The 18,844-nt window shown below is 36.7% G+C and overlaps 1 protein-coding gene across 1 annotated transcript in view; it reads left to right on the forward strand.

Annotated features, from left to right (window-relative positions):
• The window catches only part of IPO8 (importin 8), a 66,889-nt gene extending 49,761 nt beyond the window's left edge, over positions 1-17,128 (forward strand). The window contains exons 21-25 of the mRNA XM_052640168.1: positions 5,142-5,362; positions 8,201-8,406; positions 13,139-13,342; positions 15,612-15,728; positions 16,787-17,128. Of these exons, the coding sequence (XP_052496128.1) occupies positions 5,142-5,362; positions 8,201-8,406; positions 13,139-13,342; positions 15,612-15,728; positions 16,787-16,884 (846 nt within the window). The 3' untranslated portion in view covers positions 16,885-17,128. The remainder of the gene's footprint in view (positions 1-5,141; positions 5,363-8,200; positions 8,407-13,138; positions 13,343-15,611; positions 15,729-16,786) is intronic.
• Positions 17,129-18,844: the final 1,716 nt, after the last annotated feature.

The following is an 18,844-nucleotide window of genomic DNA, read 5'->3' on the forward strand; positions in this document are numbered from 1 at the left end:
GGCTTTATCTTCTTAGTTAGAATTGTTAAGAAATGAAGAAAGTTGAAATTTCAGTTTGGAGAAGTCTAGTAAGTCTAGTAGAGAAAAATTGAGTAAAGGAATTGCTTTTGGTTGCATAGACTCATTTGAAGTTAGCAAATAAGAATTTCAGGTGTAATACTGTGGATTTCTATTTCTAAAACTGGATTGTCAGAAGGATTGAAAAGTTGGTGTCCAAGCATTTCTATGTCAGAAAGTTGAGTTAGCTCACTGTCTAATGTTAGTGAGGTTACCACTGCTGTGCTGAAGGATTATAACACCTAGGAATGAAATTCCTCAGTATTTCCTATAAATTGGTAGTTATATCTAGATATTTTGGTAAGATTTATTTGTGATTTCTTTTGCAAGAATACTTCATAGGTGGTGTTGCGTGTTCCTACCAGGAGGCACAGATGTCTGGTTGTCTCTCATCTTATGGTCTTAGTGCTGATGGTGATGGTATTTTAATTCTGTCATTCTTTCTTCATTTATGAGTAGTAAGATTTCTATGAAGAGAAGTGTTTTCTCATGAATTTATTAGGTTCCTCTGAGGAACAGTTTGAGTATTTCCCTTTGTTTGTCATGACTGAGGCAATAAGTTTGTTTCCTAGCATCTTCCAAAGATGACCAGTGAGATGTTTTGGGAGTTTTTTTTTTTTTCTTTTTGGTTTTCAGTATTATATGAATTTACAGATTCAAATTTATTTGATGTGTTTCATTTAAATCTGTAAATTCAAATAATACTAAAATAATACTTCAGAATGTTTCAGATACACAGAGTTCTTTCAGCCTTGGCTAGTGGGAGCCTCTTGAATTTGCCGTATGAGTGCTTTTGACCTGACTCTAGTAGTGTTTGGGACTTTTCTGCTATCTGGTGTGAATAGATGCTTCAGGTTCATCTTGTACATTTCCTGCCCTACCCTGGGAAATGGCAAAAGGGAGAGCCTCTGCTATTGAGTTGGTCATTATTTCCACAAAAGAGAACCAGAAAATACATATTATATTAAGAGTATTGCATTAGAGGACATGGATATTTCCTGTTCAAATTCAAGACTACATTATTTTTATTTAACCAAATTGATCCTAATCAACATCCCCTAAACCCAGAATCCTTGTTCTCATCATAATTACTCATTTACTTTATACCACTAATATGTATTAATATATAGAGTCTCATAAAGGATTAATCTCTGAAATATACAAGCAGTTCATGCAGCTCAATATCAGAAAAACAAACAACCCAATCAAAAAATGGGAAGAAGAGCTAAATGGACATTCTCCAAAGAAGATATACAGATGGCAAATAGACACATGAAAAAATGCTCAACATTGCTTATTTTTAGAGAAATGCAAATTAAAACTGCAATGAGATATCACCTCACACCAGTCGGAGTGGCCGTCATCAAAGAATGTACAAACTGAATGCTGGAGACAATGTGGAGAAAAGGGAACCCTTTTGCACAGTTGGTAGAAATGTAAATTGATACAGCCATGATGGAGAGTATGGAAACTTCTTAAAAAACTGTGAATAAAACTGCCATATGACCAGCATCTCATTACTAGACGTACCCTGTGAAACCCACAATTCTAAAAGATGTATGTACCACAGTGTTCAAAGCAGCACTATTTACAATAGCCGGGACATCAAAGCAACCTAGATGTCCATCAACAGATGAATGGATAAAGAAGTTGTGGTACATATATATGATGGACTATTTCTCAGCCATAAAAAGGAACAAATTTGAGGGAGTTCTAGTGTGGTAGATGAACCTAGAGCCTGTTATACAGAATGAAGTAAGTCAGGAAAAGAAAAACAAATATTGAATATTAATGGATATATATAGAATATAGAAAGATGTACTGATGAGTCTTTGCAGACAGACAGACATAGAGAACAGACTTGTGGACACAGTGGGGGAAGTACAGGGTGGGATGAATTGAGAGGTAGTACGGAAACATATATATATTACCATATGTAAAATAGATAGCAAATGGGAAGTTGCCCTGTAACACAGGGAGATCAACCGGGTACTCTGTGACAATCTAGAGGGATTGGATAGATGGGAGATGGGAGGGAGGTTCAGAAGGGAGGAACAGTGTATACCTGTGGCTGATTCATATTGATGTACGGCAGAAACCAACACAACGTCGTAAGGTGATTGTCCTCCACTTAAAAATAATAATAAAAAGTATATACACAGTGTCAGTAGTTATACCAGCATTGTCACAAACATGTGATTACATTGCCTTAAACGTGTGTTTAAGATTTTTTAGTAGCTCTTTTTGTCTCAAAGGTATATTCATATGCTAGGAATATTTATAGCTGAACATGTCAAGTCACAAATTTTAAAGTAGTTTTAAATAATCCCTGTTTGATTATTCATTTTAACTCCTAGGGATTGCTTAACTTTTTTTATGAATAAATAAAACATAATGCATAGTCTCAAGTCTGGTTTGCAAAAAACAAGGTATATTCAGAAAAATCTAGCTTCCATCCCTGTCCACTCTACCATTACTCTCTTTCCCTATTTCCATCTCCCCCAACCCCAGTTTTTAGTTCATACTTTCATTAAAAAAAAGTAAGCAAATAGTTACATTCATTATTTCCTCACCTTCTTAAGTAGTACTGTTGTTGTTGTTCTCTCGCTAAGTTGTGTCCAACTCTCTGTGACCCCATGGACTGCAGCACGCCAGTCTTCCGTGTTCTTCAGTATCTCCTGGGGTTTGCTTAAACTCATGTCTGTTGAGTTGGTGATGCCACCCAATGGTCTCATCCTCTGTCTCCCCCTTCTCCTCCTGCCCTCAATCTTTCCCAGCATCGAAGTCTTTTCCAGTGAGTCTGCTCATTGCATCAAGTGGCTAAAGTATTGGAGCTTCAACTTGAGTATCAGTCCTTCCAGTGAATATTCAGGACTGATTTCCTTTAGGATTGACTAGTTTGATCTCCTTGTTGTCCAAGGGACTCTCAAGAGCCTTCTCCAGCTCCACGGTTTGAAAGCATCAGTTCTTCAGCACTCAGCCTTCTTTATGGACCAACTCTCACATCTGTACATGACTACTAGAAAAATATAACTTTGACTATGTGGGCCTTTGTTGGCAAAGTGATATCTCTAGTTTTTGATACACTGTCTAGGTTTGTCATGGGCTTCCCTGGTGGCGCAGATGGTAAAGCGTCTACTTGCAATGCGGGAGACCCAGGTTTGATCCCTGGGTTGGGAAGATCCCCTGGAGAAGGAAATGGCAATCCACTCCAGCACTCTTGCCTGGAAAACCCCATGGATGGAGGAGCCTGATAGGCTTTTTCCCCAAGAAGGAAGTGTCTTAATTTCATGGCTTCAGTCACTGTCCGCAGTGATTTTATAACCCAAGAAAATAAAATCTGTCACTGTTTCTACTTTTTCCCCATCTGTTTGCCAGGAAGTGATGGGACTGCATGCCATGATCTTAGTTTTTTGAATGTTGGGTTTAAAGTCAGCTCTTTTTACTCACCTCTTTCACCCTGATCAAGAGGCTCTTTAGTTCCTCTTCACTTTTCTGCCATTAGAGTGGTATCATCTGCATAGCTGAGGTTGTTGATATTTATCCTAGCAATCTTGATTCTAGCTTGTGAGTCACTCAGCTCAGCATTTGCTTGATGTAACCCAGACAGCATATTAGAAAGCAGAGATATCACTTTGCTGACAAAGGTCCATATAGTCAAAGCTATGGTTTTTCCAGTAGTCATGTACGGATGTGAGAGTTGGCCCATAAAGAAGACTGAGTGAGTGCTAAAGAATTGATGCTTTTGATTTGTGGTGCTGGAGAAGACTCTTGAGGGTCCCTTGGATAGCACAATCAAATCAGTCAGTCTTAAAGGAAATCAACCCTGAATATTCAACTGGAAGGACTGATGCTTAAGCTGAAGCTCCAATACTTTCGCCACCTGATGCAAAGAGCTGACTCATTGGAAAAGACCCTGATGCTGGGAAACATTGAGAGCAGGAATAAAAGGGGGTGACAGAATGAGATGGTTGGATTGCATCATTAACTCAATGGACATGAGTTTGGGCAAACTCTGGGTGATAGTGAAGGACAGGGAAGCCTGGGGTGTTGCAGTCCATGCAATTGCAAAGAGTCAGAAATTTGAGGGAGTTCTAGTGTGGTAGATGAACCTAGAGCCTGTTATACAGAATGAAGTAAGTCAGGAAAAGAAAAACAAATATTGAATATTAATGGATATATATAGAATATAGAAAGATGTACTGATGAGTCTTTGCAGACAGACAGACATAGAGAACAGACTTGTGGACACAGTGGGGGAAGTACAGGGTGGGATGAATTGAGAGGTAGTACGGAAACATATATATTACCATATGTAAAATAGATAGCAAATGGGAAGTTGCCCTGTAACACAGGGAGATCAACCGGGTACTCTGTGACAATCTAGAGGGTTGCTGTGGCTGAACAACAGCAAACCATGTTGTATGTTATATCCCTGTGACTTTTTTTAGGAATTTTTTTCCTCAAGAGAAATTCTGAGCACATCATGCTTATTCTAAGTTTCATTTTTTTTTTTTTTTGCACTTGATTCTTGAGCAATGCCAGAATTAGAGGTGCTCACCCTCTGTGCAGTTAGAAATCTGTGTATAACTTCTAGTTGGCCCTCTGTATACATGGTTTCTCCCTATCTGGATTTAATTAACCATGGAAGGTATAGAACTGTAGTATTAATTGTTGAAAAAAATCTGCATTTAAATGGATCCATATAGTTCAAACCCATTTTGTTCAAGGGTCAAGTATATTTCCAATTTGATTTATTAAAGAAAAACTCCATCCTAGTCATTTTAACTTAAAACATGTAAGTGACTGAATCTCCGTTTGGATTATTGCAGTTTTTTGATTGTGTTCTCTTGTAGGACAACCTTCATCTAAGTGTAATCTTGAGTTAAAAGGAAAGGAGACATTTTGGTACTGCTCTAGGGCCTTTTTTGGCCATTTAATCTCTCTGAATTTAATAATTCTGAAAATGATTTAAACTAGCAAGTTCTACTGTCTTTAAGAGTATCTTATTTAATGATTACACTTTACCAGCATCCAACTTTCTGTAAAAGTTACTTGATTTCTGTTTTTCTTTTTTCCTCTAGTGCATTCCACTCTTCGTTCAACTTGTTCTGGAGCGATTAACCCGAGGGGTTAAAACTAGTGAGCTTCGTACTATGTGTCTTCAGGTTGCAATTGCTGCCTTGTACTACAACCCTGATTTGCTGCTACATACTTTAGAACGAATTCAGTTGCCTCACAACCCTGGACCTGTAACTGTACAATTTATAAATCAGTGGATGAATGATACAGATTGTTTTCTTGGGTCTGTGTCTTTTTCATTTTACACTGCATTTCTGTTCTTGGAAAGTTGACTTGTAATATGCATGTATAATAGCATATTGAAAGATAGTTTTTATATCTAAGCATTTTTTAATGTACTGTTAATATAATATTAAATTTTTAGAGAATTAAGAATGTGTTTCAGGAGTATAATCTAGTGGAAAAAAACACAGACTCTGAAAATTAGGTTTATTACCCTTCCTCACTTGTTTTTGACTTATGTGTATTGTTATATGTCTTGGCAACAAGAATTAAGTGTCTACTTGGGTTCCTTGACTTTAAGTGTCTGTAGGTAACAACATTCTAAATGGAGTCATGTTTCTAAGGAAAGTACTAGTCTGGTAAAAATATGAAAACCTCAAGGAAGCCTGTTCTCAAATGTGAAATCAGAGGATTGTTAGCTATAGTCTTGGTCCTATCCTGGTAGGAGAGTTCGGCTTTGTGTGAAATACTCTCCTAGCTTTCCAACACAGGGAAAGGGAGATCCTAAGTCATAGTTATATACCCACCTCAGGTGACCCGACACATGTAAGTGACCTTGTCGTGTTAGAATTTGAGAGACTGCTGATTAATTTAGAAATAACTAGTGTTCTTTTTACATCTTGCAAGATATCATTTAGAAAAATTTACTGAGGGGGAAGTAATTCCAGCAGGAGTGGTTAGAATATTACCAAGTAGTGGGGAGATGGTGGAGGCCTGAATTAGAATGGTGGAAAAAGAATAGGGAAACATACTTAAAAGCTGTTATGTGTATTCTTATTTTTCTACATATAGGAGACTACAATTTGTCCCAGATTTAGATTTCTTACTAATACTTTGAAAGGAAGAGCATACTTTAGGAAGAAATTGTACTTAGTTATATCTGACAAAGGTTTACAGAGTAGAGATTTAGTCATTCACAGTTATATAGTTGTTGTTGCTTAGTTGCTTAGTAATGTCCAACTCTTTTGCAACCCCATGGACTGTAGCCTGCCAGGCTCCTCTGTCCCTGGGGTTTCCCAGACAAGAATATTGAAGTGGGTTGCCATTTCCTTCTTCAGGGGATCTTCCTGACCCAGGGATTGAACCCACTTCTCCTTCATTGGCAGGCAGATTCTGTACCACTGAGCCACCAAGGAAGCCCAGTTATACAGTTAGTAGCATCTATAAGCAATTTTCCAAAAATAGAAGATGTCTCAGCAATTATATAGATTGGGCATGTGTGGATTGTGCTCCCTTGGATTCTTCAGAGCACCACTCAATAATCATCTTTTGTACTGTAATCCATTTGTCCCTTGGTATACACTACTAGGTAGAGGCTACATTAATGAGAAAGTCATCAGGTCAAGCACAGTACCTATTATAGTATACTACTTTGGCATTAGCAACTTGAATCAAGCAATGGAAATAATGAAGAATAATGGAAGCTATATTTGTTGTTAGGTTTGTTGTGTATTGAGGAGCGCATGGTGTATATTGGGGCTTTCTTGGTGGCTCAGATAGTAAAGAATCTGCCTACAATATGGGAGACCGGCATTTGATCCCTGGGTCAGGAAGATCCCCTGGAAAAGGGAATGGCTACCCACTCCAGTATTCTTGCCTGGAGAATCCCATGAACAGAGTAGCCTAGTGGGCTACAGTCCATGGGGTCTCAAAGAGTTGGACATGTTTGAGTGACTAACACTTTTTACTTTTTTTGTTGTATATTTTATTTTGAATTATTGCCAGTAAATTTTTTTGTTCATGCCTGTGTGAATGTTACACTAATACAGTAACCTTTTCATTCTTAATATTTTTAGTTTTAAAGAATTTAGAAGGATTCATGTAAAAATCTTTGTAATGTATATTGTGTATTTGCTAAATTGCTTCAGTTATGTCTGACTCTGTGCGACCCTATGGACTGTAGCCTGCTAGGCTCCTCCGTTCATTGGATTCTCCAGGCAAGAATACTGGAAGGGGTTTCCATCCCCTCCTCCAGGTGATCTTCTGAACCCAGGGACTGAACCCAGGTATCTTATGTCTCCTGCATTGGTAGGTGAGTTCTTTACCACTAGCTCCACCATTGGTCAAACTTTTTTTCCTTCAGAATTAAGTTTTCCTTATCTTGTTTTATTAGCACAGGACATTTAATAGATTTACTTGCAGCTGTTAAGTTCAGCAGGGCTTTCCAGGTGGTGCAGTGGTAAAGAATCCACCTGCCCGTGCAGGAGGCACAGGAGACCTGGGTTCCATCTGGGGGTTGGGAAGATTCTCTGAAGCAGGAAATGGCTACCCACTCCAGTATTCTTGGCTGGAATGTTCTATGGACAGAGGAGCCTGGCCGGCTACAGTCCATGGGATCTGAAAGAAAAGGGCATGGCTGAGTAACTGAGCATGCCCACATTAAGTTCAGTTTATTGGGTGTTGAGATTTTTAGACTAGCTTTTGGCACCTAGGGGGTTAGTATACAGTATAGTGTACCTTGTAGACCAGTGCAATGAATCAAAGTCTAAGGGACTTCAATTTTTTCACTGGATAGGAATTTTATGCTGTTATATACAGGTATTCTTACTTAATAAAACTTGTTTTGTCAAGGCCCAGTTGCAGCATTTGTATTAATCATAAATTGATATTACAGCAAGATTCATCATATCAATTGCAGGCTCCCATAGGTCTTTGGTGATGATAATTGGTTTGCAAAACTTGATTTACATAGGAATTCATATAGTACAGAATAGTTTTACCTCTGTGTAGCTCCAGTGAATGAACCTTAGAGCACAACTTGGATGTTCCTTTTTATAATTTCTTCAGAAATTTTTCTTATTTCTCATGTGCACACTTTTTTCCCTGTTATGATTTGTAGGCATCATGATCGGAAGATGTGTATAATAGGACTGAGTATCCTTTTGGAATTGCAAAATCGACCTCCTGCAGTAGATGCTGTGGTGGGACAGATTGTGCCCTCCATTCTTTTCCTTTTCCTTGGATTAAAGCAGGTCTGTGCTACCAGACAACTGGTAAACCGGGAAGATCACTCAAAAGCAGATAAAGCCAATATAGAAGAAAATGGTAAAGTGTTCTAATTGCAGTGAATGCTAGAACTGCTTTTTTTGAGTATGTGTTTTCTTTGAGTTTTAGTCTATTTAGAAACATTAAATAGATTTACATTTCTTGGCCTGCTACATGTGTAACAAATATTTTGAGTTTGATTGACTGAATTATAGTAGTCCCTTCTTACCACGATTTTGGTTTTATGATTTCAGTTGTCTAAAAATGTTAAATGAAAAGTTCCAGAAATAAATAGTTCATAACTTTATCTATTTCCCATTGAAGTATAGCTGATCTACAATATTATATTATTGGTTATACATTTAGGTCTTTAGTTTCAGATCTATAGCATATATAATAATTCACTGTTTTTATAGATTATACTATTTAAAGTTATCATATTAACATATTCCCTGTGCTGTTCAATATATCCTTGTAGCTTATTTTTTTAAAACTTAATAGTTTGTACCTCTTAATCTCCTACTCTTGGCCCTCCACTTCCCCCTTCCTAATGGTAATTACTAGTTATTTCTCTGTATCTGTGAGTCTGTTTTATATCATTTGTTTCTTTCATTTTTTATATTCCACATTTAAATGTAACATATAGACTTACTTATAGACTCTGTTTGACTTACTTCATTAAGCATAATATCCTTTAGGTCTATCCCATTTTGTTCCAAATGGCAAGATGTCATTCTTTGTTTATAGCTGAGTACTAATCCGCTGTATATCTCACCGCATCTTCATCATCCATTCATTTATTGATGGACATTTGCATTGCTTCCTTATATTGGCTATTGTAAATAATGCTGCTGTGAACATTGGGGGGGGTGTGTATCTTTTTGAGTTATTTTTTAATATATGTGTATATACCTAGGAGTGAAATTGCTGGATCATATTTTTAGTTTTTTGAGAAACTTTTCATACAGTTTTCCATAATGGTTGTACCAGTTTACATTCCCACCAACAGTGTGCAGGGGTTCCCTTTTCTTTATATCCTTGCCAACGTTTGTTATTTCTTGATAGCCATTCTTACTGAGAGGGGTGAGATGATATCTCATTGTGATTTTGAGTTGCATTTCTCTAGTGATTAGCCATGTTGAATACCTTTTATGCCTATTCAGGTCTTCTGCTCATTTTTTAATTGGGTCAGTCGGCTTTTTGACATTGAGTTGTATGAGCTGTTTATATATTTTGAGTATTAACCCCTATCATATTATATCATTTCTTGTACTTAATGGTTGTCTTTTCATTTTATCAATGATTTTCTTTGATGCCCCAAAACTTTTAATTTTAATCAGGTTCCATTTGTTTTTGTTTTTGTGTCCTTTGCTTTAGGAGACAGAACCCCCCAAATATTTCTGCAATTTATATCAAAGAGTGTTCTGTTTTTCTGCTAGTAGTTTTATGGTTTCTGGCTATACATTTAGGTCTTTAATCCATTTTGAGTTTATTTTTATCTATGATGTAAGAAAATGTTCTAATTTCATTCTTTTACATGTAGCTGTCCAGTTTTCCCAATATGCTTATTATTGAAGAAACTGATCTTGTGTATTCTTGCTTCTTTTGTGGTAGGTGAATCAACTCCAAATGTAGAAGTCTATTTCTGGGCTTTTAATTCTTTCCCATTGATCTTTGTGTCTGTTTTTTGTGCCATTACCATACTGTTTTGATTACTGTAGCTTTATAGGATAGTCTTAAAGCACTTGATACCTCCAACCCTGTTCTTTTTCATCAAGGTTGCTTTGACAGTTCAGGGTTTTTTTGTGGTTCCGTATAAATTTTAGGACGATTTGTTCTAATTCTGTGGAGGGTGTCATGGGTATTTTGATAGGCATTAAATCTATAGATTGCTTTGGTAGTATGGATAGTTTAACAATATTAACTCTTCCAATCCATAAACACAGAATATCTTTCCATTTTTTGGTATTTTCTTCCCTTCTGTCTTCAGTGTTTTATAATTTGTAGAATATAGGTCTTTTCACTTCCCTCAGTTAAGTTTATTCATAAGTATTTAATTTTCTTCAATACGATTTTAAATAGATTTGTTTTCTTGATTTCTCTTTCTGCAACTTTACTGAATTCATTTATTAGTTCTAAAAGCTTTTTGGTGGAGACTTTATGGTTTTCTATATATATTATTATGGCATATGAAAATAGTGACAGTTTTACTTCTCTTCCAATTTGGATTCCTTTATTTCTTATTTCGTTTTCTTGTCTGATTGCCATGGCTCACCTCCCAATAGTATGTTAAATAGAAGTGGCAAGAGTGAGCATCCTTACCTTGTTCCTGAATTTAGAGGAAAATCAGCTTTCACTGTAGCATATGATGTTAGCTGTGGGTTGGCCATAAACAGCCTTTATTATGTTGAGATATGTTCTCTCTATACCTACTTCGATGAGAAATTTTTTCATGAATGGATGTTGAATTTTGTCAAGTGCTTTTTGGTAGGTATTATGATCATCATGTGATTTATTCTTTTTTTATGTGGTGTATCACATTGATTGGTGGATATTGAGTCATCTTTGCATTCCTGGAATAAATCCCACTGGATTGTTGTATATGATCCTTTTTATAAGTTGTTGAATTTGGTTTGCTAATAATTCTCTTGAGGATTTTTACATTGATATTCATCAGAAATATTAGCCTATAATTCGCTTTCTCTTTTTTTTGGTAGTGTCTTTGCTTTTGGTGGCCCTGTGGAATGAGTTTGGGAGTGTTCTCCCCGTGGAATGAGTTTGGGAGTGTTCTCCCCTCTTCAGCTTTTTGGAGTAGTTTGAGGACAGGTATTAGCTTTTCTTTATACATTTGGAGGAGTTTTCATGTTAAGCCATCCAGTCATGGACTTCTGTTTGCTGAGAGTTTTTTGATTATGAATTCAATTTACTAGAGTGATCTCTTTATTCAGATTGTCTATTTCTTCCTTATTCAATTTTGGAAGGTTGTATATCTCTAGAAATGTTTCCATTCCTTCTTGGTTGTTCAGTTTGTTGGCTTATAACTATTTGTAGCATTCACTTATGATTTTATTGGTATCTCTGTGGTAAAAGTTGCAATTTCTTTTATTTCTTGTTTTATTTATTTGAGTCCTCTTTTTTTTCACCCCACTACAGGCTTATACATTTTGCTTATTTTTCAAAAAACAGTTCTTGATTTTTTCTACTATATATTTTTGGTCTATTTTATTTATTTCCCCTCTAAACTTTATTATTTCTTTCTTCTGACTTTGGGCCTTGTTTGTTCTTTTTTTATTCTTTCAGGTGGTAGGTTAGGCTGTTTATTTGATATTTTTCTTGTTTCTTGAGGTAAACCTAAATTTTGCAGTGTTTGTAAATTTGGAAAGTTGTGTTTTTGTTTTCATTTGTCTCAGGTATTTTCTGATTTCTTTTATGATTTTTTCATTCATCCAGTGGTGTTTTAGTAGCATGTTGTTTAGTCTTCATGTGTTTATGTTTTTCATTTTTCTACCTGTGATTAATTTCTAGTGTGGTCTGAAAAAATGCTTAATATAATTTCTATCCCTTTACATTTGGTGAGACTTATTTTTTGGCCTAGCATGTGTTCTGTCCTGGAGAACGTTCCACATGCACTTCGAAAAAATTTGTATTCTGCCATTTTGGGATGTAATGTCCTGTAGATATATGTTCAGTTCAACTGGTCTAATGTTCACTTAGACACATTAGAAAAACCACCAAACTATGTTTCCGTCTGTGTGTGTCTTTAACCCTGAAATTAGTTTCTTCAAGCAATCAGAATTCTTTTTTTCCAGTATGTTGCACTCTATCTAATTTCTTACTTTGGTCTCTCTTGGCTTATAATTATTAAGACTCGAGGGAAGATTTTTTAGTAATATCCCAGACTTTCTTATTGAATTTCCTACTTAAGTGTATGATGATTAACCAACAAGGGTATCTCTTGCTGTCTTGTTATTATCCTTTATATATAGTTTTTTTTTTTTTCCGTGTTTGTGGTAAAAACTATGGTTTCTTGCCTTATCCCTAAAATTATTTTGCAGCTTAATCCAAGTGCTTCAGTATGGTATGTTTTATAGAACTAGATTTAGATTAATAATGCCTGGTTTAAGTTTACTCCAGGTTTTTCCTCTTAGATTGATTTTTGCCCTGCATTTACTATCTTCCAGTTAATAACAGTATTGGTCTGTCTGGAACAGACTGGCCCTGAAAATAGAAACTCAATCTATGGAGATACACAGTTCAGCTGTCTACTTTTTAACCCATGTGTAGCTGATTATTTTTCTTAATATTTCTAAACTTTTCTGTTTCTGTTAGCGGAAATGACCTCTTCATTTGAATATTTCCAAGCAATTGGTAATTATTAATATCTTAGTTAATTGTTAAGAGACTCACATTCTCAATGGGAGGTTATTGTTATTTAAAACACATGCACTGAGTACACAATCATTTTATGTCTTTTTTTTACAAAAAGGTTAATTTGGGAATCTGTGGCTAAATAGTATTTATGTTAATGGATATGAAGCAGCCATTGTTAAACAATAATAACAGTTCATCTAGATCACAGATTTAGAGATAGTTAGAAATTGTTTTAAATGAGGAAGATAGTCATTTTCAATTTAGCAAGCTATAGTAAAGGTAAGGTTTATTTTATTTTACATAAAATTATTTGATAGTTTTTCCATTTCTAGAATGTCACTTTATAATTTTTGTTTTCATTTGGATTTATCTTTTGTCCTTATGTGATTTGATTACTTTTGAATGAATAATGGATTCACAGAAGAGATTTCAAGTGATGAAGAGGAGACTAATGTAACTGCTCAAGCAATGCAGTCAAATAATGGAAGAGGTGAAGATGAGGAGGAAGATGACGATGACTGGGATGAAGAAGTGTTGGAAGAAACTGCTCTTGAGGGATTCAGTACTCCGCTGGACCTTGACAATAGTGTGGATGAATATCAATTTTTTACACAAGCTTTGCTGAGTATGTTGTTACTCCCTGAATCGTCAGATATGTTTTTCATTTCCATCTTTCAGATGTTGTTTTGGGGTCTACCCCAAATTAGTTTAGAATTCCCTGTAAAAATTGTATTTATTTTTAATTATAGAAATCCCCAAACATACATAAAATGAGAGCAGATAGCATACTGTCAGGGTAAGATTGCAGGATATCCTCATAAAAGTCATTTAAGGCAGAGTAGCTGTATATATTGTTCATCCTCTAGGTATAAACAAAGATTTTTACAGAATGAAGTATCTCACATATTTTGCTTAAAAATTGTGGCCATAAACTTATCAGCAATTCACAATCCCCTTGGGAAGGAATGGAGTCCATAAGAGAGTAAATTTTTAACTATATAAGCAATATACCAGTTTTGTACAGGAAAGGACACTAGAAATACGGTTAAAGTACTCATAAAAGATTGGAAGAAAATACTGTCTTGTAAGATCCACAGATTACAGAAACCTTCTATAAATGAGTAAGACCAATAACCTAGTATAAGAATGAGATATATAAATAGAAAACTTATAGGATTAAAAATAAGTAATAAACCAATGAGAATATTTGGAAAATTATTATAAATAAGTTATAATGAAAAGAAATCCCACTATATGGGTTGCTTGATAGTTACATTGTATTTCTATGGCAGTATCATAATTTAGCTTATTTCCACTGATGGACATAAAGGATATTTCCAGTTTTTTGTTTCTTTGCTGTTGTAAAGAATATTAAATTGAACATCCTTGTTCAATTTGAACACCAACCCTTAAATATTGTTGTTAATACTAACAAGGTAGTGGTAGCCTAATATACTGGCATTATGTAGTATGCCAGTGTATTGTTTATTACAAATACCATTAATGAATCACCTCTGTGTTTTATTGAAGTTTAGCAGGAACAAGAGGTAGAGAGTCCAGGGAATGATATTCCAAAACATGTGGAAGATAAAGAGCATAAAGGTGGAAATTGGAATGCAGAGGGGGTGTGCTCTAAGGCGCTACTGGACCTGGGTGTCCACCATAAGCAACAAAGAAGCTCTTTGGTCTTGGGTGGGATCTCAGGATATGTATTTTGAAAAAGCTCCTCAAGAGATAGGCAGCCAACTTTGCTCAGTCAGCATATATAAGGACCACTGCTTAAGTCTCTGTGAAGTGTTAAAATTGTACCAAATTGTACCAGCCTTGGATTCTGGACTGAGGTGGTCTTTATCCCATTGCCCATTAGAGTGTTGTTGAATGTTTTTGTATAAAGAGGTGATTTTGGGGATGTGGTAGTTTCTTTCAGGGGTATTATCTATTGATAATGTCCAAAAAGAACTGAAGTGGGCTAGACTTGGGAACCAAGTGTTAGGAACTTGCTTTATGTAAGTAAGGCCCTCGAGAGAAAGGGTGGCATTTGATGAAAAAAAGCATATAGGTGAAAACCATCAAGAAAGAAGCACAGAATTGGATGTACAGAGGGTATGTTAGTGGTTGACCAGGAGACTGATAGAACTAGTGATGGAAATGGGGAGATCCAAAGAGAGTTTGAGAGGTAAAATGTTACATTTGGTTACAGTTGTGCTGAGTTTCAGGTGACCTATCCAATGTAAAAGTCCAGGAAGTTTAGTGAACAGTTTTGCCTAAAGGTACAAATTAGAGTTTTTGGTGTAGATGCAGGTAGCATGTGGCATGTGCCAGCAGCATGAGAATTCCTGAGGAAAATGATAACAAGTGAGTAAAGTGCTTCCCATGATCTGGATTTTAGGGAGCTTTCATAGTTAGTGAAACCCCAAGAAGTGGAGGAGATGGCAAAGGAGGCAGAGAACTAGGCAAGGGAGAGATTTGTGGTGTTCCAACCCTTCTACAAGGGGCTTCCCTCGTGGCCCAGCTGGTAAAGAATCCACCTGCAATGCGAAGACCTGGGTTCGATCCTTGGGTTGGGAAGATCCCCTGGAGAAGGGAAAGGCTACCCGCAGCAGTATTCCGGCCTGGAGAATTCCATGGACTATATATAGTCCATGGGGTCGCAAAGAGTCGGGCATGACTGGACGACTTTCACTTCACTTCAGCCTTCCTTTGTAGCCCCACATAGGTTGAGTACTAAAGTGAGTACTCAGGAGTCATGCTTTGTTGGAATAAGTTTTATCACCTGTTGTCTGTTATCATTTCATTGTAATTTGGTTATATCATTAGTTATTATCTGAAATAATAATTGTCACTGGACTCCCTTATCATTCCTTCTACCCTGAAACACCCCTGCATTACAACAGCTGTGCAGAATCGGGATGCTGCGTGGTATCAACTGCTGATGGCACCGCTCAGTGAGGATCAGAGGAGGGCGCTGCAGGAGGTGTACACGTTGGCCGAGCACCGGAGGACAGTGGCAGGTCAGCCAGCATGATTTTCTGATCAGAGCACATGTGTTGGTAGTTAGCCTTTATTTTCACCAGCCTCTAAAATTTGTTTTTAGAGGCCAACCTTTCGAGATAATAAGAAATTATCATTATTTGATGATCTTTTTAATCACTTACGATAGCTTTGCAAAACACCCTGTGTTAATATTTGTCTTTAGTAGTGTTCTTATTCACACCTTGATCCTATTTTGGAGCCAAAGGTAAGACATAAAGGTGGGATGAATCTTGCTGAAGGAGAGTTAACCAGCTGGGTCACCCACGTAACCATCTAAACAGTGAATCAAAGGCATTTTATGATTTCTTATAAGGACCTTATATTTCTAGAAATGAAATAGTCTCCATTTCTTTTTGTTGGGCTTTATGTAGAAGTTGGTGATTCTTGTTGATTTTCAGTTTTTGAGATGGAGAAATTATTTTATGCAGATATTATTATGGCCACTTCTGGAAAATTAATGGCAGATTTTGTAATTATAAAAGTATTTTAGTGGAAGACAATATGGAATAGGAATCTAGAGTTTAGAACCCAGCTTCTTCTGCACGGACTTTAGACTTCAGTCCTGCCCAGATTCTGTATCGCCTCTCCTGATGGGAGAAGTGAGTGTGCCCTTTTAGGGGTAGACACTATGGCTTTGAGCCTTGTTTTTACATTGCTCAGTTTTAGCAAACGGTTGTTCCAAAATAGGAATTATAATTGCAGTCATTCCTCAGTATCTTCAGAGGGGATTGGTTCCTAGGCTCCCCTCAAATACCAAAATCCTAGGATGCTCAAGTTCCTTGTTAAAATGGTGTGGTACAGTGGGCCCTCTATATCCTGTGTATCTGTGGGTTACATATCCCCAGACACCTGGACGATGGTACTTACTGACATGGGTTTGTTGAAGGCTAGTGTTCAGTTGGGCAGAATAATTAATACCACGATTCACAGTCCTTCACAGTGCCAACTCTAAAGAATCTAGCTCCTTTGAGGATATTTCCAACTTTGTTACCTTAGATACTCTTCTCTTTTCCCTGCTTTCTCTTGCAAATTCTAGAGGCAAAGAAGAAGATTGAACAACAGGGAGGCTTCACCTTTGAAAACAAAGGAGTCCTCTCTGCATTTAATTTTGGGACTATGCCTACCAACAACTGAAAGAAGGAACATCACCTGACCAAACATCATTGTTACATTGAACGTCAGCGGAAGGAGAGGGTCAGCAGAGCTGGGGAGGGGCTGCTGTTTGTGCCACCTGCTGTGCCAGTTACTACCGCTTGGCATCCGGCAGCACCTTTCTCTGCCCCTGTGTCCCCTTTGATCTTTCTCACCCTGAAATATATATTTTAAGCAGCTACTGTAATGTATGGAATTAAAGAAAAACAAAATCATAGGACTGAAAAGGACAAAGCATATGCTCCAAAGGATGAACGACCAAGGTGGATTTAGAGGATTGGATGGAATTGCACGTCTCAGGTTTTGCCATGCAGAATCAATGGATTTATGCGAATAACAGTGCCTTCTGTTGTACATGATTTATCTGAAAAAAAATTTTTTGGAGTGTGTTGCAATTTTTTTTAAAGCATAAAACATATTTCTAGATAAATGTAAACCTTGGCTATATGTTGATTTATTCTGTATTTTACTATGTGAATTTCCTGTTAGACAGTTAGCTACAAGTCACTCTGGTTTCAAAATCATTACTGCTCCCCTTAACCCCCTGCTGCTGGGGGCTTTCTTCAGGGGTTGTACAATATGCACTGGCTCTGGTTTTTCATAATTTGTTTTTTCCTAAAGATGTGGCTTTCCTAAGAAGTGTCTTATTCTCTCTTCTGTCATATTTTTCAGCCCTGAAAGGGGTAGTATTTCTTTTGAATCAATCTATATGAGTATGGATTTCATTCATAATCTGGTAAGTTCAGGACTCAAAAATTTCTTGGCAGCAAGTGGCAGGGACTCCTTAGTCACTGGAATTAACAATAAGTCCGAGTATTTTCTGAATCATGTACTTAATTATGCAGTTAATTGATAATTATGCTAAAGCACATTGAACTTCTAAGAGAAAGGTGCTGCATAAGTATGCTGTCTTTCTGGATGGGGGCTTGCATTGTCAATAACTTATCATTCCAGCTGTGTTGGACCTGGGTCCAAAACATTTTGTAACAGTATTTTTTATCTAGGAAAAAGACCCAAGTAAATCTAACTTCTTGCTTTCTCACACATCTGACTTTTCTCCTATCTAATCTGAACTGAATCTGTTTTTATTTTAGCTCAGATTGGCTTCTTCTATTTTTCAGGGGTTGGGATATTGGTCACTGCACTCTTACATTGTAATGATGCAAGATAGCCCATGAGAAATATTACAGATAGAGGTTACAGCTGTTTTTCTGAACTGATTCAGTGCCAGAACATGGGTCATAGTGTTTTCATTCTGTAAAGTGAAAATGGATTTTCAGAACTTAATATATTTCTGGATATGATTCAGTTGTCCTTTTTTATGAAATGTTTGCAGCTTATATTTTCCATCAGTGACTGGAGGAATTTCCTCCAGGTGCTTTCTAGATTACCATCCCTTGTTAATATGAACTCTTTTTAGAATTTTAGGTTATTTAAGTAGATTTTACAGAAGTAGCCCAAGAAGCCATGAGTTTCAGTTAAATGATCCCCTGCTTTCCTCTGCCCTACTCTTCCCAAGGCACTGATGCTGAGTGTGCCAACTGGGAGTTAGAAGAGAAAGATGGCATTGGGGGAAATTGTTAACATCTTAAGCTTTGAATCTCTTCTTATTCTCCTTATGTCCCAGATTTAATTTTAACATGATATGCCTTCACACTGGACTGTAAAAGGCATGTGATTTTATTTTTGTGGTGTATTGTCTCCTGCAGTATTAAAGGGAAAGAAGTGTTAATGTGTATCATCCTATCTTGTTTTTGAAGCCAGGGTAGTTGTACAGTTTTGTTACCAGCAGTGCTAACCTGAATGTGATCTGATAACCTTGGAAGTGCAGGAACTCATATGAATGTAAAATAAAATGTGGGCTTATTCCCAGGATCCTGAACTCTGTGTGAAATATTTTCTGAAACACCCATCAGGATGTTTTCCTGACTCCTGGGGACCT

Source organism: Budorcas taxicolor, chromosome 5, assembly GCF_023091745.1.
Source record: "Budorcas taxicolor isolate Tak-1 chromosome 5, Takin1.1, whole genome shotgun sequence".
NCBI classification, from domain to species: domain Eukaryota; kingdom Metazoa; phylum Chordata; class Mammalia; order Artiodactyla; family Bovidae; genus Budorcas; species Budorcas taxicolor.